Source organism: Littorina saxatilis, linkage group LG13 (genome assembly GCF_037325665.1).
Source record: "Littorina saxatilis isolate snail1 linkage group LG13, US_GU_Lsax_2.0, whole genome shotgun sequence".
NCBI classification, from domain to species: domain Eukaryota; kingdom Metazoa; phylum Mollusca; class Gastropoda; order Littorinimorpha; family Littorinidae; genus Littorina; species Littorina saxatilis.
Genome location: NC_090257.1, coordinates 24,165,279 through 24,192,191, shown reverse-complemented (window position 1 = coordinate 24,192,191; position 26,913 = coordinate 24,165,279). Strand labels below are relative to the sequence as shown.

Below are 26,913 nucleotides of genomic sequence, written 5' to 3'. Positions count from 1 at the left end.
TGTTTTTGTCTTCTTTTCTTTCTCTGTGTGTGTGTGTGTGTGTATGTGCGTGTGTGTGTGTGTGTATCACAGTATGTGTGTGTACGTGTGTGTATCACAGTATGTGTGTGTGTCTGCATTTGTGTGAATGTGTTTGTATGTGAATATGTGTGTGAGTGTATGTAGGTATGGGTGTATTCATTTGTGTGTGTGTGTGTGTGTATAATAATAATAATAATAATAATACGAATATTTTTAACGTGCACACATCTCACCAACAGGTGACTCAAGGCGCACATACACTCATTCACACACACAGAGACTTAAAGTCACCAACACACACACACCATCAACCATTAAAATATGTACAGTTATTCAGGGTGGGATGGGGTGGGCAGTGTAGAATGCATGGATTATTTGGAAAATATATCATGTGTGTGTGTAATTACCTGTATGGGGCCCGGTAGCTCAGTTGGTAGAGCACTGGACTTGTGATCGGAAGGTCGCAGGTTCGAATTCGGGCCGGGACGGACACGGGTCAACTTTATGTGCAGACCCAGAGACGGAAGCCATGTCCCACCCCCGTGTCATCACAATGGCACGTAAAAGACCTTGGTCATTCTGCCATAAGTGCAGGTGGCTGAATACACCTAAACACGCAGACACCTGGGTAGCGCGACTCCGTTGCTGCTAGCTTTCCACTGGGAGGAAGCGACCCGAATTTCCCAGCGATGGGACAATAAAGTAATGGAAATGAAAATGAAAATGAAAATGAAATGAAAATATGTGTGTGTGCATATCATTCAGCACTAGAAAAGAGGACAAGCTTATAGTTGAGCTCATGATTTGCACTGCAACTGCTCTCCATACATACATGTACATGATTCAATTCAAGCGTTTGTGTGTGTGTGTGTGTGTGTGTACAGCTCTTTTTCTTGTGTGTGTTTTTTAGTCCCCTTTTTTTTAGTGGGGGGGGGGGGGGGGGCTTGATCTTGAGCAAGGTCTTCCCAGCCGTTGATGTCCATGTCTCTTTTGCAGACATCTCTGTAGCGGAGTTGGGGGCGTCCCTGTGCTCTCCAGCTGATCCAGTACTGAAGACAATGATGTGGATGGAATATGGAGAGCTTGTTTTGCTCCTAAAATATTTAGCTGCCACTGATTCAGGTATTTCGTTTTGGGAGAAAGCAAACCTGTTCGAAAATGAACTGAACATTTTTACTGTAATTGAATAAGACGGGATAAAAGTTCAGTGATTGTTTGTTGCAGGAAATAATCTCGCGCTTGGAGCTTTAAGGTAGGCAACTTCGCAACTTCTTGAAACTTGATGAGATAGAACAGTTGCTTCCCTTGCTCCACAATTTGGTGCAAGCTTTCGTTATTTAGATGGATCGAAGCTTCGCGTGGTCTGTTGGTCTCGCGCTCGCGCACGCGCGCGCACACACACGCACACACACACACACTCATTCAGACACAAACACACACACACACACTGACCCCCCCTCCCTCTCACAGCCACCCCCCCGGCCGTAAGTACCAAAACACGCAGTGCTTATTTGAAGAATCACTCTCTGAGCAGGCATGAAATCGTGTCCCTCATTTGTATTTTTGGCAGTTTTCGGCAAAAAGCCATTGTATGGGAGTTCACTCTCTGTGGAAGAGTGGTGACTGTCTACACTCTATGGTTTAAGGGTAACAACTATCCTTTTTTTCCCCGTGACCAGCGTGTGCGGCTGGCTGCATATTGAGAATTTGGCAACAAAGGACCTACAACGTTACAGCTGGAGACTGGTAAGTCTGCCTGTCAAGTTGTGGTGTGCTAGGATTTTGAACAGCGGGTGCTTATGAACTGGCTCCTCTGAGTCTGAACCAGGTCTCAGTGATGGTTCTGAACATGCAGTTATGAGGAGGACGTCAGCCGGACGTCAGCCAAAATAAACACCAGACTGAATGTTTTTCTGCCAATATCAAGAGACCTGTACAATATCTAGAGGGAAAAATGCATGTCAACATCTTGACTCCGAAAACCTCCAAAAAACCCAGAAAATATAACTTCAAATTGAAGTTTTTGAAATGTCTATTAGAAGTCAATTTCTGGATTCAATCTATTTGCACTCTTATTTTGTGTTTAGAGTCGGATTGTCGATGCATCAATTTCAATGCACGGGAGGTAACTGTTGTTATTCTAAAGCACAAGTATTGATGACATCATAGATTCATTCACACATGGATACATACAGGTAAAACAAATTCAGATTCTCTTTTTTTCTGTCGAAAACCGTGCGTGCTCAAATCATACACGAAAACAGCAGTGACGCTCACATTGTCTGTTTTCCGGGTTTTCGTGCATTAGGCCAAAAAAAAAAGGGTCTGTTTACGGTAACATAGGGTGAAAAAATAGGGTCGGTAGGTCGGCTTTAATTTTTTTTCTTTTTATTTTTCTTCTTTATTTTTCTCCCCTCTCTATGATGTTTCACAGTTCATTCCTTCTCATCAATCCCTAACAGTACTTTGAGCTTACCTCCCTTCTGTCGTCTGCTGTTTGAACGCAAACAGCTCTATTTTGGATGCGTTTTTTTTTTCAGACGACCCAAAAAAAAGATTAGTGTCGGGCCTAAAAACTAGGGTCGGTCGGGTTACCGTAAACAGACATTTTTTTTTTTTTGCCTTAGAGTTCATGAATTCCTTGGCGATATACTGAAAAGGTCTATTACTTCCGCTCCTTCGTAAATCCTCACACACTGAAACACAAAAACAATGTCATGAACGGTGGAAGTTGCAGATGTAAGTTATGATTTCAATCAAACGTGTCAACAAAACACGATCAAAGGACTTATTTGTTCATTACTGATAGGGTTTTCGGGGTTTTTTTTGAGTCAAGCAGACCTGCTGATTTGTGATGGTGTTAGGGTGCTCTCCCTTGGAGCTACCTCGACCAGTCCACTCATGATTTTTGGAGTACATAATTGCCTTAACAGCTAAGTGTTGTCATGGAATATTTTGATCACATAATATCAGAATAACCACTAAAAGCTATTTACCTGAATACCCGGGTTTTCTTTTAATGTTGAATCTTGTCTTTTTTCCACAGTAACACCTTGAACAGTGACCATCAATGCCATGAAAGGTTGGAGACGATCAATGCCTTGAGAAATTACCAATAAGGGAATTGTGACTTCTCACTGCAGCATGGAGGAAGGAGACACAGCATTTTGGTCAGACATCAAGATAGAGATTGATGTCGCGGAAGAGACTCCGCAGTGTTGGGACATGACTGAGCCACAACTGTACGGTAAGGGTAAAGAAATACCTCAGACATGATAGAAAAGAGTGAATGCAAAATCTGCATAACAGGGATGAAATCATGTGCCTTTCTTGCAGACTTTGCTACAACTGCGACTTTAAATGCAAGTACCCTTACATAAACGCCATGAAGTTCTTCCAACCTAACTGTAACTGTAAGCTTTTTACATTTAGTCAAGTTTTGACTAAATGTTTTAACATAGAGGGAGAATCGAGACGAGGGTCGTGGTGTATGTGTGTCTGTGTGTGTGTGTGTGTGTGTGTGTGTCTGTGTGTGTGTGTAGAGCGATTCAGACTAAACTACTGCACCGATCTTTATGAAATTTGACATGAGAGTTCCTGGGAATGATATCCCCGGACGTTTTTTTAATTTTTTCGATAAATACCTTTGATGACGTCATATCCGGCTTTTTGTAAAAGTTGAGGCGGAACTGTCACACCTTCAATTTCCAATCAAATTCATTGAAATTTTGGCAAAGCAATCTTCGACAAAGGCCGGACTTTGTTATTGCATTTCAGGTTGGTGGCTTAAAAAATAATTAATGAATTTGGTCATTTAAAATCGGAAAGTTGTCATTGAAATTTTTTTTTTTAAACGATCCAAACACAATTTCATCTTATTCTTCGTCATTTTCTGATTCCAAAAACATATACATATGTTATATTTGAATTACAAACAAGCACTGAAAATTAAAAATATGAAAATTATGATTAAAATTAATTGTCCGAAATCGATTTAGAAACAATTTCATCTTATTCCTTGTCGGTCCCTGATTCCAAAATAATATAGATATGATATGTTTGGATTAAAAACAAACTCAGCACGCTAAAAAGAATAGAGATACAGAAAAGCGTGTTATTCTGCTCAGCGCGACCATTACCGCACTATTCTGCCTTGTCGATTTCTCTGCCTTTGCCACGAGCGGTGGACTGACGAAACTACGAGTATGCGGTCCATTGGTGAAAAAATGGATTGCATTCAGTTTCATTCTGTGAGTTCGACAGCTTGACTAAATGTTGTTATTTTGCCTTAGGCCAAAAAGAAAAATATGTCTGTTTCCGGTAACATCGCCGAAAAAAATAGGGTCGGTCGGTGTTTTTTTTATTTATTTATTTATTTTTATAAAACCCACCTTTTTCTTACGTTTTGTTAACGTCTTTTTACGTGTTTATTTTTTATTTTTAAACGCTTCCTTAGTTTACTTACAATTATTTAGCACATGTTTTTGACCTAGATATATTGAAACTAAATAAAGTATACTTGACTTCATATTTTTTTTATTTATTTATTTTTGGTACGAAAAGCGAATTCTTTTTTAGGGTTGGCGCTTAAAAATAGGGTCGGTCGGGTTACCGGAAACAGACATATTTTTGTTTTTGGCCTTACGCGACTTGTTTACTTTTCCTGGCCATGTTCATAACTCCACAAGTTCAAAGTGAAAACCTGACATACGACAGTTTTACACTTCTCGGACGGAAAGGTGACAACTCGCATCATGTACTGTCAAGTTGGGAAATTAGGTGACGCTCTGTAGTTTATTTCCGATGAAGCGAAGTTTTGCGCGACGCTCCAAATAGCATGCAGTTTGCAGTTTGTTGACCTCAAGTGTGCAACACTCTGAGATTATATTACATTAAGTCAGTTTTGACTGTTTTGATTGCCACTTATGCCATTGTCTGGTGCTGTTTTAAGCTATGTGTAATCCTCAGTCTGAATTTTCTTTGCCAAATCAAAACAAAGGAAAATGTTTACAAGTAGGCATTGCTAAGAATGGGTCATAAGTAGTATTCCTGTTTTCATAGATGTCTTATCTTCTCTTTCAGTGCCAGACAGGGAGGTTGTGGCCAAAGAGAACACAGCAGCCATGTCTGAAGTGCAGACGTTGAAAGAACTAACTACGATCAGCACTCACAGAGGTGTGAGGCTGAAGCAAGAGATAGAGTCATCAGAAACACAGACTGCAGTCAACACTCACAGAGGTGTGAGGCTGAAGCAAGAGATAGAGTCATCAGAAACACAGACTGCAGTCAACACTCACAGAGGTGTGAGGCTGAAGCAAGAGATAGAGTCATCAGAAACACAGACTGCAGTCAACACTCACCATGATACATGTCAGAAACAAGAGACACATACACCAGAAGCTGCAGCCAAGTCACTCACAGTCACGCTGATATGTGTCCGAAACTAGAGACACAGACAACAGAAACTGTAGCCAACACTCACAGTCACGCTGATATGTGTCTGAAACTAGAGACACATACACCAGAAACTGCAGTCAACACTCACAGTGATATGAGTCTGAAACTGGAAATGCAGACACCACAAACACAATCTGAAGACATTTGCAACTGCATGCACATGAAGCAAGAGATAGTGGAACATCTATCTGAGAGTGTGTTAACACATACAGAAGAGAGTGAAAATGGAAGTACAGAGTGTGATACTGGGTCTACGGAGTGTGATGCTGGGTCAACACAGTCTGTTAGTTTAAAGCCACACATGTCAACACAAACAGGAGAAAAAAGTATGCATGCAAAGAGTGTGATGCTAGGTTTGCACTCTCTGCTACTTTAAAGCAACACATGTTAACACATACAGAAGAGAAAAAGTATGCATGCTTAGAGTGTGGTGCCAGGTTCTTACTGTACAGAGGGTTTAAGCAACATGTGTTAACACATACAGGAGAGAAGAAACATGAATGCACAACGTGTGATGCTAGGTTCTCAATGTCTTGTGATTTAATGTGACACAGTTTAACACATTCAAGAGAGAAAAAGTATGCTTGCACAGAGTGTGTTGCTAGTTTTGCACGGTTTGGTACTTTGAAGCAACACATGTTAACACACACAGGAGAGGAGAAGCATGCATGCACAAAGTGTGATGCAAGGTTCGCACTGTTTAGTAATTTGAAGAAACACATGTTCACACACACAGGAGAGAAAAAGCATGCATGCACAAAGTGTGATGCAACGTTCGCATTGTTTTGTAATTTGAAGCAACACGTGTTAACACACACAGGAGAGAAAAAAGCATGCATGCACAAAGTGTGATGCTAATTTTGCACGGTCTGATACTTTAAAGCAACACATGTTAACACACACAAGAGAGAAAAAGCATGCATGCACAAAGTGTGATGCAAGGTTCGCACTGTTTAGTAATTTGAAGAAACATGTTCACACTCACACAGGAGAGAAAAAGCATGCATGCACAAAGTGTGATGCAAGGTTCGCACTGTTTTGTAATTTGAAGCAACACATGTTAACACACACAGGAGAGAAAAAGCATACATGCACAAAGTGTGATGCAAGGTTCGCACTGTTTTGTAATTTGAAGCGACACATGTTGACACACACAGGAGAGAAAAAGCAGGCATGCTGAGTGTGGTGCCAGGTTCCTACGGTACAGTAGGTTGAAGCAACACATTCAAGAGAGAAGAAACATGTATGCACAAAGTGTGTTGCTAGGTTATCAATGTCTTGTGATTTAATGCGACACAGTTTAACATGTATTCAAGAGAGAAAAAGTATGCTTGCACAGAGTGTGATGCTAGTTTTGCACGGTCTGGTACTTTGAAGCAACACATGTTAACACACTGACACAGGAGAGAAATAGCTTGCATGCACAAAGTGTGAAGCTAGTTTTGCACGGTCTGGTACTTTGAAGCAACACATGTTAACACACTGACACAGGAGAGAAATAGCTTGCATGCACAAAGTGTGAAGCTAGTTTTGCACGGTCTGGTACTTTGAAGCAACACATGTTAACACACTGACACAGGAGAGAAATAGCTTGCATGCACAAAGTGTGAAGCTAGTTTTGCACGGTCTGGTACTTTGAAGCAACACATGTTAACACACTGACACAGGAGAGAAATAGCTTGCATGCACAAAGTGTGAAGCTAGTTTTGCACGGTCTGGTACTTTGAAGCAACACATGTTAACACACTGACACAGGAGAGAAATAGCTTGCATGCACAAAGTGTGAAGCTAGTTTTGCACGGTCTGGTACTTTGAAGCAACACATGTTAACACACTGACACAGGAGAGAAATAGCTTGCATGCACAAAGTGTGAAGCTAGTTTTGCACGGTCTGGTACTTTGAAGCAACACATGTTAACACACTGACACAGGAGAGAAATAGCTTGCATGCACAAAGTGTGAAGCTAGTTTTGCACGGTCTGGTACTTTGAAGCAACACATGTTAACACACTGACACAGGAGAGAAATAGCTTGCATGCACAAAGTGTGAAGCTAGTTTTGCACGGTCTGGTACTTTGAAGCAACACATGTTAACACACTGACACAGGAGAGAAATAGCTTGCATGCACAAAGTGTGAAGCTAGTTTTGCACGGTCTGGTACTTTGAAGCAACACATGTTAACACACTGACACAGGAGAGAAATAGCTTGCATGCACAAAGTGTGAAGCTAGTTTTGCACGGTCTGGTACTTTGAAGCAACACACACCGGAAAGAAATAGCTTGCATGCACAAAGTGTGAAGCTAGTTTTGCACGGTCTGGTACTTTGAAGCAACACATGTTAACACACTGACACCGGAGAGAAATAGCTTGCATGCACAAAGTGTGAAGCTAGTTTTGCACGGTCTGGTACTTTGAAGCAACACATGTTAACACACTGACACAGGAGAGAAGTAGCTTGCATGCAGAAAGTGTGAAGCTAGTTTTGCACGGTCTGGTACTTTGAAGCAACACACACCGGAGAGAAATAGCTTGCATGCACAAAGTGTGAAGCTAGTTTTGCACGGTCTGGTACTTTGAAGCAACACATGTTAACACACTGACACAGGAGAGAAATAGCTTGCATGCACAAAGTGTGAAGCTAGTTTTGCACGGTCTGGTACTTTGAAGCAACACACACCGGAAAGAAATAGCTTGCATGCACAAAGTGTGAAGCTAGTTTTGCACGGTCTGGTACTTTGAAGCAACACACACCGGAGAGAAATAGCTTGCATGCACAAAGTGTGAAGCTAGTTTTGCACGGTCTGGTACTTTGAAGCAACACATGTTACCACACAGGAGAGGAAAAGCAAGCATGAACAAAGTGTGCTGCAAGGTTCGCACATTTCTGTAACTGAAGTAAAACATGTTAACACACACAGGAGAGAAAAAGCGTGTATGCACAAAGTGTGCTGCAAGGTTTTAAATGTTCAGTCATTTGAAGCGACACATGTTAACACATACACAGGAGAGAGAACAACCTGTGCACGGAGTGTGATGACAGGTTTTCACGGTCTTCTCTTTTGAAGCAACACACAGTTACTCACATGCAGGAGAGAACAAGCAAGCATTCATCTAATGTGTTAGATTTGCAGAATTTAGAAAAAAGAAAAAACAAACACATCAACACGATTTGAAAGACAAAAAATACATCTAAATCGTGCCTTAAAGATATGACGCTTTGGACTACACAGTCCGGATGATGTAAAAAGTATGGGACGTACACGATGTGGATAAACTCTACCGCCTCTTTGCAGAGTATGGTTCGTACACGACCCACGCCAACCGAATAGGGATAAACACCGTAAAATGCCTTCTTTAAATCCATCTAATAGGTTGTGTGGAAAGAGTCAAGTCGTGGGTTACAGCAGAAACTAGATGACTTCAAGAATCAATCATAATGCTTTAATCACAGACTGCTAGATATTTCATCTAATCCACCAATAACGATGTTACAAACATCAATTGAAATATGAAATAAACATACACTAGTGTGTCTTTCTTGATTTCCTTCCATCTTTTATTTTATTTGATAATTACTTCCTTTGTTTGCAGTAAATTGTCTTGTCTCTAAATTGCTTCCTGTAAATTGTATCATCTCTCAATTGCTTATGCATTTTTTTTTTTTTTTAATTTAGGCAAAGTTGAGACTTAACTCATTCCGGACGACTTCCGAGATATTTCGGAACAGTATCATGATGGCGTCTCTTTGAGTTTGCTTGATAAAAGTTTGAACACAAAGAAATATAGTTTCGTTTTCTGCATTACTCAGTTGTTGGAATATTTAAGACTGATATTATTCAGTCGACAGGAAAGTGAAAACAAGTGGGCGAAGGCCCATTTATTTTCCCAGAAATGTCAGAGCGGCCGCCCAGGCAGCGCCAGTCCGGAATGGGTTAAGTTTTACCTACTGCCGGTATATATTAACACAAACTCCTTTCTTTTTTTCTTTCTTTTTTTACCAGCCATGGCAGATGACGATGACGGCAGCTCCCATGGCAGCACCCCAGGGAATCGTAGAAAACAGACACCCGGTGAGAACAAACCACCAAAGAAAGCAAGAAAGCCTGCTGCACAGTCTTGTCGGGAGTGGCGAGAGAGGTTGAAGGACGTTCGTGAAGCTTATGAAATACACAAAGAGATGGAAAATCTTCGAATTAAGGCATACAAACTTTCTATGTCTGAAGAAAAGAGATCACAATACAGGGAAAAAAACAGACTACGTATCCAGAAACTTCGGGCAAAACAAAACGCAGAAGGAAAGGTGAAGGCAACAGTTTCTCGGGTCCTTACCAGAAAAGAAAAAGAAAATCGTCAGGAAGTGTGGAGGCAGCAAAAACAAAAACAGCACGCTAAAGAGAGTAAATCCCAGAAAGATGCTAGGAATGCAAGAAGAAGAGATCTGTATGCTATGAGGAATCAAGCTCTAGAGGAGGAAAGAGCCCGTCGCGATATAACCTTCGTGGTTGAAAACGACGTAAAACACCAAATAAAGAAAGAAAGAAAGGAGGAAAGAGCAGCTGTTGCTGAGAAAAAACTTGCGTCAGCACAAAAGAAACTTCTGTCTGATAAAGTTAGCACTGTAGAAACACCGGCTTACCAGAATTACGCATGAATATTTTTAGTACCAAAAACTACATTGTAAGCGCCTAGTATCAAGTAAACGCCCACCCACCCCCGCATATGGTATAGTACCCAGTAAACGCCCACCCCCAACATTTGGATCAGTGTTGTCAACATGTATTATTATTATTGACCAGTGTTTGGTTTTTGAAAGATTTCCATGTTTATATCAAATGAAAAAGGACATTATAAGATGTTTGATGGGTTGTTGACAGACCAGCTTTTTTGTCGGTCCGAGGGGGAGCATATCGTCTTTTGTTTCATATTTATTGACCAAGGCCGAAGGCCGCGGTCAATAAATATGAAACAAAAGTCGATATGCCCCCCGAGGACCGACAAAAAAGCTGGTCTGGCAATAAACCATCAAACATCGTTTTTGTCATCATTTTGGTGGTTCAACATTAAGTGAAAAATCAACACAGGGAGCCATGGTTTGAAACGCGAGTTCTGTTATTATAATGCATGTTCGGGGCCCCAGCACGTTGTTCAAAGCTGGCGTGCGAAAGCAACTTACTGTGTGTGATTTGAGTTTATAATGTTGAGACAAGTATGTCAGGTTTGAGGATGCGAAGTTCTGTAGGTTCCGACTACAGAGTGGTGTGTGAAAGCAACAGCAAGCGCCTTTGAGACGATAGTGCCCACATGTTGCATTCGAGCGATGGGATTGTCGTATTTCAAACGAGGTGATTTGCTTGCACAGTCAGCGTTGACCATCTCACAACAGATCTGTTATGTGGATTATCGTGCGACGTTCGAGTCGGGGGCAAGGAATCGCAGGAAGCAAAGATGAGTCTTTTTCCATTGTCACCTTTCTTTCCGGTTGTTGGTGCATATAATATTGTGCGGACAAAATGATGCGACGGCGAGTGTTTTTTGCCTCCAAGATTTTGTGGTGTGGGTATTGTTTTGCTCGTTTCATACCCACACCAAAACCTGAAACACACCCCACCCCACCCTCCCCCTCCCTCACAATCAGTCCATGAACACAAACACTGACACACACAAATTAATGATCAAGTTACCCCCCTCCCAACCCTTCACTTGCAAACCTGCAACGCAGACGATCATATTATTGATTAAATATTCATATCTAGGTCAGTGTTGGGTTTTTGGTTCTTGTTTGTGTTATTGCAGAATCGGTTTTCTTTTATTGCTACACGTGTCTCTTCATTACATTTCACCATCGCCCTACCACCCTGCCCCTCTCGGTATTCCACCCCTCGGTTTTCAGTGGTAAATATTAGTAATCGAATATTGAAGCTACGTTGAGTCAAAGGTCACAGAAGATTTGCATCGTGCAGCACTGCACGAATTGGGTCAAAGGACACAAACGATTTGCGTCGTGCCGCGAAGGAAAGATAATCGCGATCTTGTTTCTCATTGCCTCTCTGTTTTTCATTAGACTTGTCATTCTGCTTGCTCGGCTTTGTCAGATGTCTTCATTTCTTGTTGCTATGTTCTTTGCTTTTTTATTATTATTTTTTTATTTGCGCGTAGTTTATCGATACAACGTCTTGTGCACGGGTCAAAATGTGTGTGTCAGGGGTCAATTGGTTTGACTTAAACTTACGTTCGTGTTTCTCCAAACAGAGATACACGCACTCCATGACTTTGTGAGAAGATAAAACATATCGATAGGTTTCATTTGTTTGCGATAAAGCATAAATGTATGACCTTTGATGAGGTAGTTTTGTTTTTTGTTTACATTTGCCAGTTTGCCAGTTCGTATTTGGAACTTGGCGAAGCAGTGTCGTCTGTTTAGGTCTGGGGAAACGCCAATGAAAAGAGCCGAAGAATCCTCGAGCGTTTCTATTGGGTTTGCTTTTGATTATCCATGTAATAGGGCTTCCTGCAACTATGGTAACCGGGGATTTATTCCCCGGGGAACATGAGATTTATTTCCCAGGTGCTTGTGAATGAAAACTCGTGAAAATGATGACAAAAAAGTTTTCTTACCTTATCATATCTTTTCTACACCTTGTTCGTCGTAAGGCAAGATATTATAGACATTGCGGATAAGACGCCTGACAACTCAGCACGACGACAAGTGACAGTGACCTTTTTTTTCCTCTCACACAGCCGGGACGTGAGCCATGGGCTTTGCGAGCCGTTCCCACTGGCAATTGGAGACATTTCTCGTTGTGGCCAAAACGGAAGACACACATTGATCGTTGCTGTTAAGTTGAGTTAACGTTAGTCAAATTGAGTGTTATGGACGTAGAGATTGTTCATTTTGTAAATAATAGCATTTGAAGAAAAAATATATAGATCTTTCATAGGCCTGAATTCACACGGTTTTTGTGTGGTGTGTGTGGGTTAACATCTCAGACGGTCATATATCATCTCAATACAGCCAATGTAAACAGTTCTCGTGAAGGACGGAAACGAACACAGTACAAAACGAGACTAGAATGGCGTCACAGTGGTCCTCTATACCCCGGTATAGGGGTATGTATAGGTTTCGGTCGATGTGTTTGTTTGTGTTCGCATATAGATCTCAAGAATGAACGGACCGATCGTCACCAAACTTGGTGAACAGGTTCTATACATTCCTGAGACGGTCCTTACAAAAATTGGGACCAGTCAAACACACGGTTAGGGAGTTATTGGTGGATTAAGATTCTACAAGGACTTATAGAGGGACATCGATGTGTTTGTTTGTTTGTTTGTGTTCGCATATAGATCTCAAGAATGAACGGACCGATCGTCACCAAACTTGGTGAACAGGTTCTATACATTCCTGAGACGGTCCTGACAAAAATTGGGACCAGTCAAACACACGGTTAGGGAGTTATTGGTGGATTAAGATTCTACAAGGACTTATAGAGGCACATATTAATGGTCAAAGGGAAATAACCTCTCAGTTGGTGGCAGTGAGAATGGTTATTTCCCTTTGACCAACGGGGGTGTTTTTCCTACCTCGGAGGAATTTCTTGTTTTTTTTACATTTAGTCAAGTTTTGACTAAATGTTTTAACGTAGAGGGGGGAATCGAGACGAGGGTGTGGTGTATGTATGTGTGTGTGTGTGTGTGTGTATAACGCGATTCTGAGAAACTACTGGACCGATCTTCATGAAACTTAACATGAGAGTTCCTGAGTATTATATCTCCAGACGTTTTTTTTTAGTTTTTGGATAAATATCTTTGATGACGTCATATCCGGCTTTTTGTGAAAGTTGAGGCAGCACTGTCACGCTCTTATTTTTCAACCAATTTTGGTCAAGTAATCTTCGACGAAGCCCGGACTCTGGTATTGCATTTCAGCTTGGAGGCTTAAAAGTTAATTAATGAGTTTGCTCATTAAAGTTGTCATTAAAATCGATTTTTCGCAAACAGATTTAAAATTGATTGCATGGTATTCTTCATTAAATTGTGAATCTAAAAATACATACATATGTCATGGTTACTCTTAAAATGTGATCACAATTAACGAAAATAGGTTAATTAGTACTTCCATTATTATTTAAGAAATCGATCCAAAAATGATTTCATCTTATTACTTATCATTTCCTGATTCCAAAAACATATAAATATAATATGTTGTATTCAAAACAAGCTCACAAAGTTAAAAAGAATACAGAAAAGCGCGCTTCCCTGCTTACCGCAGTACGCTATTTCGCTATTCTTGCATGTCAGTTTCACTTCGTGTTGCACGGAAAAAATGAGCGACTTCCTTGCCGCGTGGATTGACGAAGCTGTTTTGTCTTGGTTAAAAAAAAAATGCAGTGCTATTCAGTTTTATTCTGTGGGTTCGACAGATTGACTAAATGTTGTAATTTCGCATTACGCGACTTGTTTAGGAGTTCGGCACGCGTGTTGAAACAATGTCTGCGAAGGAGACATTGGGTATTTTTTACGTTGTGACCGAACGAATGAATAAATAAATGACTCGTTGTTCCTTTAAACTGAAGGGTGTTTGGATGGTGTTTTCATTTCTGTTTGAGGTTCCAGTATTATGTGGTCGAGTAAAAGGCAAAACATGTGTTTGAAGGGGCAAATATATAAGGTTTGGCCAGGGTACCATTCGTTGTGGTTACAGGGATGTATAATTATGTTGATAAAAAGGCGAGAAGGGGAACTAGGTTCTTATACTGTACGGTACAGTATAAAAACCTAGTTCCCCGTCTCGCCTTTGTACCGTCTGAACGGTATGCCAAAACATGGTCCTAAGCATTTCGCATTTCACGCAGCTACTGGATAGTATTAAAGAAATAAGTAAAACTTGAGTTGAAACTATGGATAAGGAAGGGTTAGGGATCACAAGGGGGGTGGTTGGGTAGAGGAAGAGATTCCTATGGCTCGTAGAGGAACAGTAAGCTTGCATAGCTTTACATTGTAGTACTTTTAAATTATGTGTCGATTTATTTTGTCGTTCATCTTGCTGAAAAAAATGTATAGTGATCATTTACGAGCTAGCAGCTAGGAGCATACGGATGTGTGTGTGTGTGCGTGTGTGTGTGTGTGTGTGTGTGTGTGTTTGGTCAAGGCACACACATAGTTCAGTTCTGAGATTCACGATGCAATTACCGACAACAACACACGATAAAGTAAGTAAGCCAAGCTGTACTAGTGTCGCAGTCATGTGTGTACGTACGTACGTGTGTGTGTACGTACGTACGTGTGTGTGTGTGTGTGTGTGTGTGTGTGTGTGTGTGTGTGTGTGTGTGATATACATGTATTTGGTCCAAAAGCCTGACGTGGACCTTGAAAAATATAGTTCATGGAAGATCGTTGAACACTGCGTATGTAACGAAGTAGAATGCGGTGAATTTATGAATGGAAAAGAATTAAAAGAAACTTTTCTGTTTACCTTGTGATGGTTGACATTGGACATTGTGGTGACATTAAAGACATGTGTACACCTTGTAAGACACGAAAGTAAAACTGCAAGCCAATCGCTCAACTTTTTGTTTATTAATTCAAAGATTCAAAGCACAATCAGGGCAAAGAAATATTAACATACTTTTGACAATATATTTCCTAAGTTTCTTACTTAAATGCAAGATCTTACACATGTCATAGGTCAAGATTACTATGCATACACAACAAACACAGTTCAACTCTTTTGAGTCCAATCACAGAATTCACTTTAAAAATTGGGCGAAAATACAATTTTCTGTAAAACTACAACACTCACAAACTAACAAACCGCACTCAAAATTATAACACAATATACAGAGACAGTACAGCAAGACGTACATGTCAAAAGATGAAAGCAAAATAAAATACAGATCAATTGGAATATAATTATATAATGAGAATGGTTTAAACCATAATTAATCTCCCCGCACCCCCACCACACACACACACACACACACACACACACACACACACACACCTCACATCGGACAGTTTGATTAGTTAGTGCACTGATTAATCTGTCTGGGTTTTTTGTTTTTATTAGTCATTCGGACTTTGCTGTAGAATTACCAGCAGGGCTCTCCACATACGCTTTACCTAGAGGGTCCCGGGACCTCCAATTTTTACATTTAGTCACGTTTTGACTAAATGTTTTAACATTGAGGGGGAATCGAGATGAGGGTCGTGGTGTGTGTGTGTGTGTGTGTGTGTGTGTGTGTGTGTGTGTGTGTGTGTGTGTGTGTGTGTGTGTGTGTGTGTGTGTGTGTGTGTGTGTGTAGATCGGTTCCGAGAAAACTACTGGACCGATCTTCATGAAACTTCACATGAGAGTTCCTGAGTATGATATCCCCAGACGTTTTTTCCATTATTTGATAAAGGTTTTTGATGACGTCATATCCGGCTTTTTGTGAAAGTTGACGCGGCACTGTCACGCTCTAATTGTCTAACCAATGTTGTTGAAATTTTGGTCAAGTAATGTTCGACAAAGGTATTGCATTTCAGCTTGGAGGCTTACAAATTAATTAATGAGTTTGCTCATTAAAGTTGTCATTAAAATAAATGTTTCGCAAACAGATTTAAAATTGATTGCATTGTATTCCTCATCTTCTCCTGAATTCCAAAGTTTATAGATCTTATGTCATGATTACTCTAAAAATGTGCTCAGAATGAAAGAAAATAGGTTCAGTAAGTAGTACGGGCGCGTGCTTCCCCGGCGGCGAGCGTGACTCGTCTCGGACTTCGGTAACGTTAGCCGAGACTATCTGAATGTAGTCTCGGCGATGATTGGTTTGTGGTGTTGATCTTGACGAAATGTTTTTATATCGCTTCACGCGACTTGTTATGTTTCGACTGGTCCATGGACCTCTTCAGCGGAACTTTAGAAGGCTTCCAAGACCAGCAGGACTGTTGGCAGTTCCATGAGGCTTAATTTGTTATTTCGGATAGGTTTACTCCGTAAATTCGAGGAGACACAGACCCGACAGAAAAAAAGTCCCGTCTTTGAAATCCAGCCTTCTCGGCCTTCTTCTTCTTCTTCTTCGTTAATGGGCTGAAACTCCCACGTTCACACGTGTTTTTGCACGAGTGGATTTGTACGTGTATGGCCGTTATTACCCCGCTTTCAGGCAGCATACGCCGATTTCGGGGGAAGCATGCTGGGTATTTTCGTCTTTCCATAACCCACCGAACTCTGACATGGATTACAGGATCTTTTCCGTGCGCACTTGGTCTTATGCTTGCGGCGTGTACACACGAAAGGGGATAAAGCACTAGAAGGTCTACACAAAAGTTGACCAGGGAGATCAGAAAAATCGTGTTATAAAATGTAAAATCATTATTTTACGCGTACTGTTTTGAAGCTAGAGCTTTGAAACTAACTATGCTTTCAGAGTTTGATAACCTCCAGACATGACCGAAGTTAGGGTGACCGTCCTCAAAAGGTCTAGCCTACACGGGGTCAGGTTTGGGCTATAAACTTGAACATTATTGTTGTCACTACGTATACCGTTTTTGAAGCTAGATCTTTGAATTTCCGCAAACTTTCAGAGTATGATGACATCAAGAATGACCCAAATATTGTTGACCCTGGACAACTGTCACATTGAGGTCAAGTTTGTGTACAACAATACAAAATTATCTTTTTTTGTATGCTAGATTTTTGAAAACTTCACAGACTTCGAGGCTTGGATGACACCCAGATAACGTCTACTTGGTCTTGGTCGATGTTGCAATGGGATCGAGTTTGGGTCGATCAGAATGTAATTATTATTTACTTGAATGTTTATGGAGCTAGGGCAGCAGTCACTTTATTTCTGGTTCATATCACCGCCAGTCGTAACATTCTGTTTACTTCACGTTGAATATATTCATGTACATGCTAATAACATAAGTTCTTCTTCTTCTTCTTCTTCTTCAGCGTTCCAGAAATTCTGGTGACGTGTGAGCTCGTTTGCCCATTTGGGTTCCCCACACTATACTCTGAGAGCATAGTCAGCTTCACTCCGCTTTCGTTGGGTAGGCATGCTGGGTATTTTCGTGTTTCCATAACCCACCGAACTCCGACATGGATTACATGATCTTTTCCGTGCGCACTTGGTCTTGTGATTGCGTGTACACACGAATGGGGTTAAGTCACTAGCAGGTCTGCACATAAGTTGACCTGGGAGATCGGAAAAATCTCCACTCTTAACCCACCAGGCGGCAGCGACCGGGATTCGAACTCACGACCTCCCGATTAGGAGGACGACGTCTTACCACTGCGCCACTTTGCCCGTCGAACATAAGTTCAAATAACTATGAGATTCTTGAAGCTTTAAAAGTTAAGTTGTAATGTCACGACAACAATTCTATCACTTTTGTATGAAACACTTTGAGCAAATCCAGGCATGATTTTGGTCAGTTATAAAAGATACGAGTATGTATTGATTTAACACTGGATTTTCCTTCATTGACCCATGTGACGTCAGAGACCGACTGAAATTCATATTAAGGCGGCTGGCCGAGACTAAAAAAGAGTGCATGTTTTTGTGCACAATCAATCGTAAAAAGAATAAGATGATATCTAACTAAAATGGATCGATTATACGTTATTTGTATTTTTGACCACAATACGACATTTGACACAAATCTCAACAGCCATTGATCACGCAGACCGCTAGCACGGTTTCTAAGAACAATGGCTGTCTCGATCCGTATGAAATGTAATATTTTAGTCAACCATACAAATAACGTATCATATCTGTCCACTGAAATAAACATATCAACGCCAACTGAACTCTAGAAGTGTTTTGAGTAGTATTTTAACAAATGTGCCAACAGGCTAATCAGGAACTTTCAAATACAAAATGATGCTAATATTAAAAACAATTGATCGTACCAAACAAATGATCAAGCTGCGCTTACATTTACGAAAAAGTAGTGTGTGTGTGTGTGTGTGTGTGTGTGTGTGTACACGTGTACGTGTATTTGCTTACGTGTGTGCGTGCGTACGTTTGTGTACATGCGCGCGCGCGTGTGTGTGTGTGTGTGTTTAAATATCTATTGTCTTCAGTCTGACTAGATTTTGTCTTTGTTTCCCCTCCAAATATCGAACGATCATTACAGTTTGGACAAAGATAATTAAAAATGACGATTTTCAAAACGCGATTGTGACAATCATAATGATATGACAATATGACGGAGAAGCATAACGATGACGTACAGCCGATTCGACGGACCAGAGGTGGCCATTTTTTATTATTTAAAAAAATGAAAGCAAATTTTGTATAGTGCTTGAGAAGAAAGACAATTAGTACTACATCATGTAAGTTTTTGAGTAATACGACTTGCAAAGGTAAATTTCAACACCGGAGGAGCCTGAGAGACGCACCTCACTGCATCACCTCTCTAGTCAGTCTGGTGTGCGCCGGTGTAACACGAGAAAATTACTCCCACGAGATTATTTACTCCGGAGTAAAAATTTCATACGAAAATGTTACTCCCTTTGCGAAAACAGTACTCCCCCATTACACGAGAAAATTACTCCCCACGACAGGTGAGTTCCGAGTATACATTTCGTACAAAAATGTTACTCCCCTGACGAATAAATAACGAATAAATTACTTCACCCTAACACGAGCAATTTAACTTCTCATGCCAGGTGCACGACATTTTGACTCCCTTGTCCCCTGTTAGTCTTGGTGGTGGAAGGGGTGGAGGGAGGGTAGCACGACATTCGTTTGCGCGAGATCACATATTGGCATTATTCCTTCGCCCGCATCCCATTTTCGCGTACGAGATTTTTACTGGAAGTAAAAAAAATGGGGAGTAAACATTTCGTGGAGGGAGTAATTTTGTCGTGCCTTGGGGAGTTCTTTTCTCGTACTAAAGGTGTACTCAGAGTAAGAATTTCGTACGAAATTTTTACTCCGGAGTAAATTTTTCGTGGAGTAAAAATTTCGTGTTACACCGGTTGCATGTTTCACTGTTTTCCTCGCTCAGGTTCTGTCCCATGAAAGTGACACTTTTATTAAGCACGAGAGTTCAAACGAATAATTTAAAACGTGACGTGGAGGGTTGGGCTCTTTTCGGGTATTCGTTTTCTTCTGCGTTCGTGGGCTGAAACTCCCTCGTACACTCGTGTTTTTTGCACGAGTGGATTTTTACGTGTATGACCGTTTTTGCCCCGCCATTTATTTTTGGGTATACGTTTGATGACAAATCTTGAAAGCTGGAGACAAGACATTCTACCAGAAGATAGAACTAATCGTCCTGAACAACTTCTTAAACACTATATGTGGCCATTTCTGCGAAAACAGTCACTAAGGTCAAACTTATTTGAATACGCATTGCAAGACTGTGTGGATTACTTGTCATCCGTTTTACAATGTGCGATCACCGATACTTCCTTAAACTTATAGAAATTCAGCTTGAAGTGGGAGTCGGTGAGCACAGCAAAGTTTGTTTTCAGTTTGCTCCAACTTTAAGCCCACGTTTCTCCAATCAGAGGCTTCTGTTGACAGTGTCCAAAGTCGCAGAAATAGCCACATATAAAAGTTGCTTTGGATTTTTTAATTAAAAAGAAACGCCCCCCCCCCCCCCCCCCCCCCCGCCTTCCATTCCTTTCAGCCAGATTATACCACACTATATAATATAATTTAGGGGGAAGAATTTACCCGATGCTCCCCAGCATGTCGTAAGAGGCGACTAACGGTTCTGTTTCTCCTTTTACCCTTGTTAAGTGTTTCTTGTATAGAATATAGTCAATTTTTGTAAAGATTTTAGTCAAGCAGTATGTAAGAAATGTTAAGTCCTTTGTACTGGAAACGTTGCAAGCCCCTGGAGCAAATTTTTGATTAGTGCTTTTGTGAACAAGAAACAATTGACAAGTGGCTCTATCCCATCTCCCCCCCCCCCCCCCTTTCCTCGTCGCGATATAACCTTGAATGGTTGAAAACGACGTTAAACACCAAATAAAGAAAGAAAGATCGGCAAAGATAAAGGCACACTCAGATCCTTCCCGCGTAAACAATTTGCCTCACCATGTCAGATCAGACCAGGCTTTTACACAAAATAAGATCATACCGCCACTTGGACAGACAGTGGAACCCCCCTTTTAAGACCTCCAAAAATCTGAAAATTGAGGGAGTCTTAAAATGGGGGTAAATTTACAGAGGTTATGAAGCGAAAATCTGAAAAAGCAAGGTCTTGAAAGAGGGAGGTCTTAAATTGGGGGTCTTATAAGGTGGGTTCCACTGTATACCAAACATCAACAGCGCGACTGCTTTATATGTAAAGTAGGAATTGTTTTTTTGTGTGAAATAAATTCTTAAAAGCCATTAGTACTTAAAAACAAGTCGCGTAAGGCAAAATTACTACATTTAGTCAAGCTGTGGAACTCACAGAATGAAACTGAACGTAGTCCGCCGCTAGTACAAAAGGCAGTGAAAGTGACGAGCCTGTTTGGCGCGGTAGCGATTGCGCTGTGCTTCATAGCACGCTTTACTGTACCTCTCTTCGTTTTAACTTTCTGAGCGTGTTTTTAATCCAAACATATCATATCTATATGTTTTTAGAATCAGGAACCGACAAGGAATAAGATGAAATAGTTTTTAAAACGATTTCGGAAATTTAATTTTGATCATAATTTTTATATTTTTAATTTTCAGAGCTTGTTTTTAATCCAAATATAACATATGTATATGTTTTTGGAATCAGAAAATGACGAAGAATAAGATGAAATTGTTTTTGGATCGTCTAATAAAAAATAATTTTAATTACAAGTTTCCGATTTTTAATGACCAAACTCACTCATTAGTTTTTAAGCCACCAAGCTGACATGCAATACCAAACCCCGGCCTTCGTCGAAGATTGCTTTGCCAAAATTTCAATCAATTTAATTGAAAAATGAGGGTGTGACAGTGCCGCCCCAACTTTTACAAAAAGTCGGATATGACGTCATCAAAGGTATTGAAAAAATGAAAAACATGTCCGGGGATATCATACCCCGGAACTCTCATGTCAAATTTCATAAAGATCGGCCCAGTAGTTTAGTCTGAATCGCTCTACACACACACAGACAGACAGACAGACACACACACACACACACACACACACACACACACACACACACACACACATACACCACGACCCTCGTCTCGATTCCCCCCTCTATGTTAAAACATTTAGTCAAAACTTGACTAAATGTAAAAAAGAAATAAATCAGAAAACAAAATTCAGCAAGCACACACAGCACTCATGCAGGCCGTTGATTTTTAGTATGTTTCCAAGTGATGGGATGATATCACGTAACAGTGTGGACAGACATGGGATGGTGAGCCAAATTTGTTTGCTAGGTGTTTGCTAGACTTCAGCCGACGAACGTACAACGAATACCCAGCGTGTGCTCCGCGTGTGTCTGGCGTTGGTCTAGCGCGCTCTGCGCGTCTCTGGCGTCCTTCTGGCGCGTACATTCATGCGTCGAGCTCTGCGCACATTTCAGTTGTGAATGCTCAAACAATCCCAACGCACACAGCGAATGACAACGAATGCGTTGCGTTGGTCTTGCGCGCTCGACGAACGAGTAACGCATATTGACGCACATCTAGCGAACGACAACACACTGGCCAAAATTGCGATTTTTCGCGATATTTTCAGTGCGCGGGCCGTGCGTCGTGTATGTGTGACTCCAGCATTACACGGGAAGGAGTGTGCTTTGAAGCACAAAACACAACAAAACATAAAAATGTGACAACCCGCTAATTGACTACGCCATGAAAGAAACACACGTACACAACACATTTTCGGAGCAAAGACCTCATTGCAGATTCTCTTTAATATTCACAATAGTATGATAATAATCATAAAAATGACAAAGAGATGGAACACGAAAACAAAAAGAAGAAGAGAGTGAAAAAATAATCATTTAAATTCCTTTTTTTTATTTTAAATCAATAATAACACAAAAATGCGAAATTCAGAGACAAGAAGAAGAATTGCAAACATGATTTGATATGAACGAGGCACAGGTTTACCACATCATACTACAAACACAACAACGACCGACTCTGAGCCAACTTTTGGCGATCAACACTGATCTTTTGACCTTTCACCTTGAACTTAATTTGCATGTTGCGTCATCGCAGCGACCACCTCCGCAGAAAGACTCCTTGCGAACAAGAATAACATCAGTGAAAAGTACAAACAATTGAAAACAAAACAAGGACATGTGCACCTTGTTAATTGGCTCGGTTTAATTCCCCCATATATTTACAAAAGCAAAATTCTGCTGTGGCTGTATTGACATTTAAAAAAAAAGAAGTATTATTACAAATGTATTTATAACCATTATTATTAGATTTTTTTTTTTACCGAACCAAAGATACTTTTTCTTATTGTCGGATCGAGCCATCTATCTCATTAGTCTGTCTCTGATTATATTTTGGTCCAGAAACGTAAAAAACAAACACAATCCACACCATACTTGCACAAATGTGAACCTCCACCACGGAATGAGTCGCATGTCACCTTTGCATGATTTTCATATTTTTACATTTTCCTAAAGAGTTTTGTTATGCTCTATCCAGTGGTGAAAACCGTTTTAGAAAAGAGCGAAAACTTTTTGAGTTATAAGCCTGTGACTAAGGTGACCCTCACACTGTTACCAGACACTCCCCGGACTTAGATTAAGCCTTGCGCAGAACCGCGCGAGGTGACATGCGACTCATTTCGAGGGTCACAAATTATAGTAACATATTGACCCAGATGCAAAATTCTAAAGAGTACAATTCAAATAAAACAAGTTCTGACTACTTCATTTGAAAGTATGTAAACAAACGAACAAACACCCAGCACTTACATTTAATAACCTCAGAGTTCTAACTGTTTGGAATGCTTAAATGCCACTTCAAATGCAATAATTTTAGTGCCTCGTTATTCAAATCAGATCCATTATAATGCGGCGGATCTAATAACTGTAAATGTACGTCTGTACATATATAAAAAAATCCCCACAGACGCTGTACCTCAGATTCAGAAATGTATATTAGACAGCAAACGTTTTTGTTAAAAGCATATATGTTTAGTGATTTTGTTATTAGAGCATTGAATTGATCTATAGTGGATGCACTCTCTCTCTCTCTGTCTCTCTGTCTCTGTCTCTGTCTCTGTCTCTCTCTCTCTCTCTCTCTGTTTCTGTGCCATTGTTGCTATTGTTTTCGCTGTTGTTGTTGTTGTTGTTGTTTTGATTGGTTTAAATCTCATGCATTTACAATATCGTCTGCCACATTACTCGTTTGTTTCGAAGAGCACATTTATGTTTATCTTGTTGTGCACCTTTATTATTACATACACTCCATGGTTTTGTATTTATGTAACTGAATAAACACTGTTTAAACAAAGACACTCCACCTAGAATGGGCCCGAGAGCACGGCCATTTTATAGAATGAGTAAACGTTACTATACATTAATTGTGTTGAACTATCTAGCTATCGGCCACAATTTTTTTTCTTTCTATTTGAGATAATAAATGATCATTGTTTTGTTTACAGGTAAAATTAATTAAACCTGAATTATGAGAAAATCCGAAGCAGATTGCTGACGTTCTAACATGTTGAATCAAAATACAAGAAAGTTTAAGTCTATTGAACGTTTTTTGTTTGTTTGTTTGCTTAACGCCCAGCCGACCACGAAGGGCCATATCAGGGCGGTGCTGCTTTGACATATAACGTGCGCCACACACAAGACAGAAGTCGCAGCACAGGCTTCGTGTCTCACCCAGTCACATTATTCTGACACCGGACCAACCAGTCCTAGCACTAACCCCATAATGCCAGACGCCAGGCGGAGCAGCCACTAGATTGCCAAGTTTAAAGTCTTAGGTATGACCCGGCCGGGGTTCGAACCCACGACCTCCCGATCACGGGGCGGACGCCTTACCACTAGGCCAACCGTGCCGTCTATTGAACGTTTAATTAGAGACACAACGAAACATTCAGAAGAGCTTCGACTTATTGGCCTTTAGATTTAAAGTGAACAAACAAGATATACAACAGACACAAATCGATGATAACCGATACTGTGAATTCCCATCTTTGAATTGTTGAAGCTTCCAACAAGACATTTTGCTTTCTTTCTTTATTTGGTGTTTAACGTCGTTTTCAACCACGAAGGTTATATCGCGACGGGGGAAGGGGGGAGATGGGATAGAGCCACTTGTCAATTGTTTCTTGTTCACAAAAGCACTAATCAAAAAATGTGCTCCAGGGGCTTGCAACGTAGTACAATATATTACCTTACTGGGAGAATGCAAGTTTCCAGTACAAAGGACTTAACATTTCTTACATACTGCTTGACTAAAATCTTTACAAACATTGACTATATTCTATACAAGACATTTTGCTTCATCCACAATTCAAAGATAAACCACAGTATCAGTAATCATTTTTGTCATTAAGTAAACGTTCCATAAACTGAACCTTTCTTGTTTTATTATAACTATGAGAGGTCACTGCAAGTGCAAGCGTGCAGCAAAACGTCTTTGTTCATTTAGCAAATGTTTAAACCGTAAGGCCTCATGGGGAAATGGAACGCAGAAGAAATATTAAAAAATACCTTCCTGCCCTTGTAGACAATCTGGCAAGCCATGAACATCTACCTGAGATAGGAGCATCCTTCCACTTGGACATTTACTGAATTACAACAGCCTGCCTGTTTCCTGTGCAGCGTTGGGATATACGATGTTCGGAAATAGGCCCTACCTCTGTCAAGTTTTTGCGGGTTTAGGATCCGGAAGGGTTGCTTTTACTTTGCAAGACTTCCGGTGTAGAGTGGGAACAAACGATGTTCGAAAATACCTCTGTCAGGATTTTACGGGTTGTGGAAAAGTTGCTTTCACTTTGCAACACTGAGGCAAGGTACACATGACATTGATGGCCAATCATTAGGGAGCGGCTTGTGTCCGCACGTGGTCGTTGGTCTGTGCCCGTGAAATCATGCGAACGACAGTTATTCCAGTGAGAACTATAGCCGCGATTTGTCCGTTCTGCACTGACCGTCAAAACAAACCCACACACACTCTTTTCGTCCGAAAGTACGAACATCAGAGCTGACAGTCGGCATAACCGATGTGAATGCATGCGTCCCTCAGTGCATAGATAAAGCGAGCACGTGTGGAGACTCCCCGCTCGTTTGTGTTTGGCCTACAATGTCACGTGTAGCTTGCCTCAATGTTTCCAAGGAAAAGCACCTCTTCTACAGCCCATAAAACCAGACCGAGTTATTTCTGGATTTGTTGTATAATTGCTTGCTGAATCAATTTCGTAACTGCCACTTCCATCAGTCTAGCAAATCAATTCCGCAAAAAAACTCCCACTCTGTACACAAAGCAGCCTGACACAACCGTCTTTCTTTCTTTTCTTTTTCCGGTTTTCTTTATTTGGTGTTTAACGTCGTTTTCAACCACGAAGGTTATATCGCGACGGGGAAAGAGGGGAGATGGGATAGAGCCACTTGTCAATTGTTTCTTGTTCACAAAAGCACTAATCAAAAATTTGCTCTGGGGATTTGCAACGTAGTACAATATATTACCTTACTGGGAGAATGCAAGTTTCCAGTAAAAAGGACTTAACATTTCTTACATACTGCTTGACTAAAATCTTTACAAAAATTGACTATATATTCTATACAAGAAACACTTAACAAGGGTAAAAGGAGAAACAGAATCCGTTAGTCGCCTCTTACGACATGCTGGGGAGCATCGGGTAAATTCTTCCCCCTAACCCGCGGGGGGTAGCGAGGTCGTTGATTTCTGGTATGTGTCCAAGTGGACGATGCTCTTATCTTATGATAAAGCCCGGAGAGATCTGTAGTTGTGTACAAGCGAGTTAACACGGGGAGGAGGGTATTTTCAAGGTGACACTATATACATCGCACCATCCTGTACTCACAAAAGGAATGTTCAAAGATGCTTGATTATACACATTTTTTTTTTTTTTTTACATACAAGATATTCACAAATATTTTTGTTGCTTGAAGAAACATACACGCTAATTATAACACACGTTAATTTTTTTAATTTTTTTGTGTCACTCACGTTGTGACTATGGGGGTACAAGATTCACACTTACCAGAAGTATTTACAACTTGTGAGCAGATTTATTACAATTGTAATAATGTATTGACAAAACCCATTTCGCATAGAATATAAACACACTGTCAGTATCACAGATTTTTAAATAAAAGGTTCTGCAAACCAAATCGAAGAAAAAGCGATTAAACTATTTACAGATAAATCATTTTTAGTGTATGTCTTGCCCGTTGAAGATTTGAGAAACCGAAAAAATAAATGGAATTTTTTTTTCTTAGACAACTAGTACAATATCAACAGATCATCCGGTTTTCTATGTATAATCTCCCAGTTCTCAGAACTGCATCACG

The 26,913-nt window shown here is 40.5% G+C and overlaps 1 protein-coding gene and 1 long non-coding RNA gene across 4 annotated transcripts in view; one reads left to right on the top strand and one right to left on the bottom strand.

Annotated features, from left to right (window-relative positions):
* The first annotated feature begins 1,623 nt into the window (after positions 1-1,623).
* Positions 1,624-10,320, top strand: LOC138945329 (uncharacterized). Of its 3 annotated transcripts, none has more exons than XM_070316753.1 (4): positions 1,624-1,767; positions 3,068-3,268; positions 5,104-5,196; positions 9,482-10,320. In XM_070316753.1, the coding sequence occupies exons 2-4, from the start codon at positions 3,166-3,168 to the stop codon at positions 10,129-10,131; spliced, it is 846 nt and encodes a 281-aa protein (XP_070172854.1). In that variant the 5' UTR covers positions 1,624-1,767; positions 3,068-3,165; the 3' UTR covers positions 10,132-10,320. The 3 variants fall into 3 exon arrangements, with proteins under 3 accessions (XP_070172854.1, XP_070172853.1, XP_070172852.1); XM_070316752.1 differs by having other exon boundaries at positions 5,104-5,259; XM_070316751.1 differs by having other exon boundaries at positions 5,104-5,322.
* Positions 10,321-22,276: 11,956 nt separating this feature from the next.
* Positions 22,277-26,913, bottom strand: part of LOC138945328 (uncharacterized) — a 355,816-nt gene continuing 351,179 nt past the window's right edge. Inside the window, exon 2 of the long non-coding RNA XR_011448960.1 lies at positions 22,277-26,251. This is a non-coding gene — a long non-coding RNA (uncharacterized lncRNA). The remainder of the gene's footprint in view (positions 26,252-26,913) is intronic.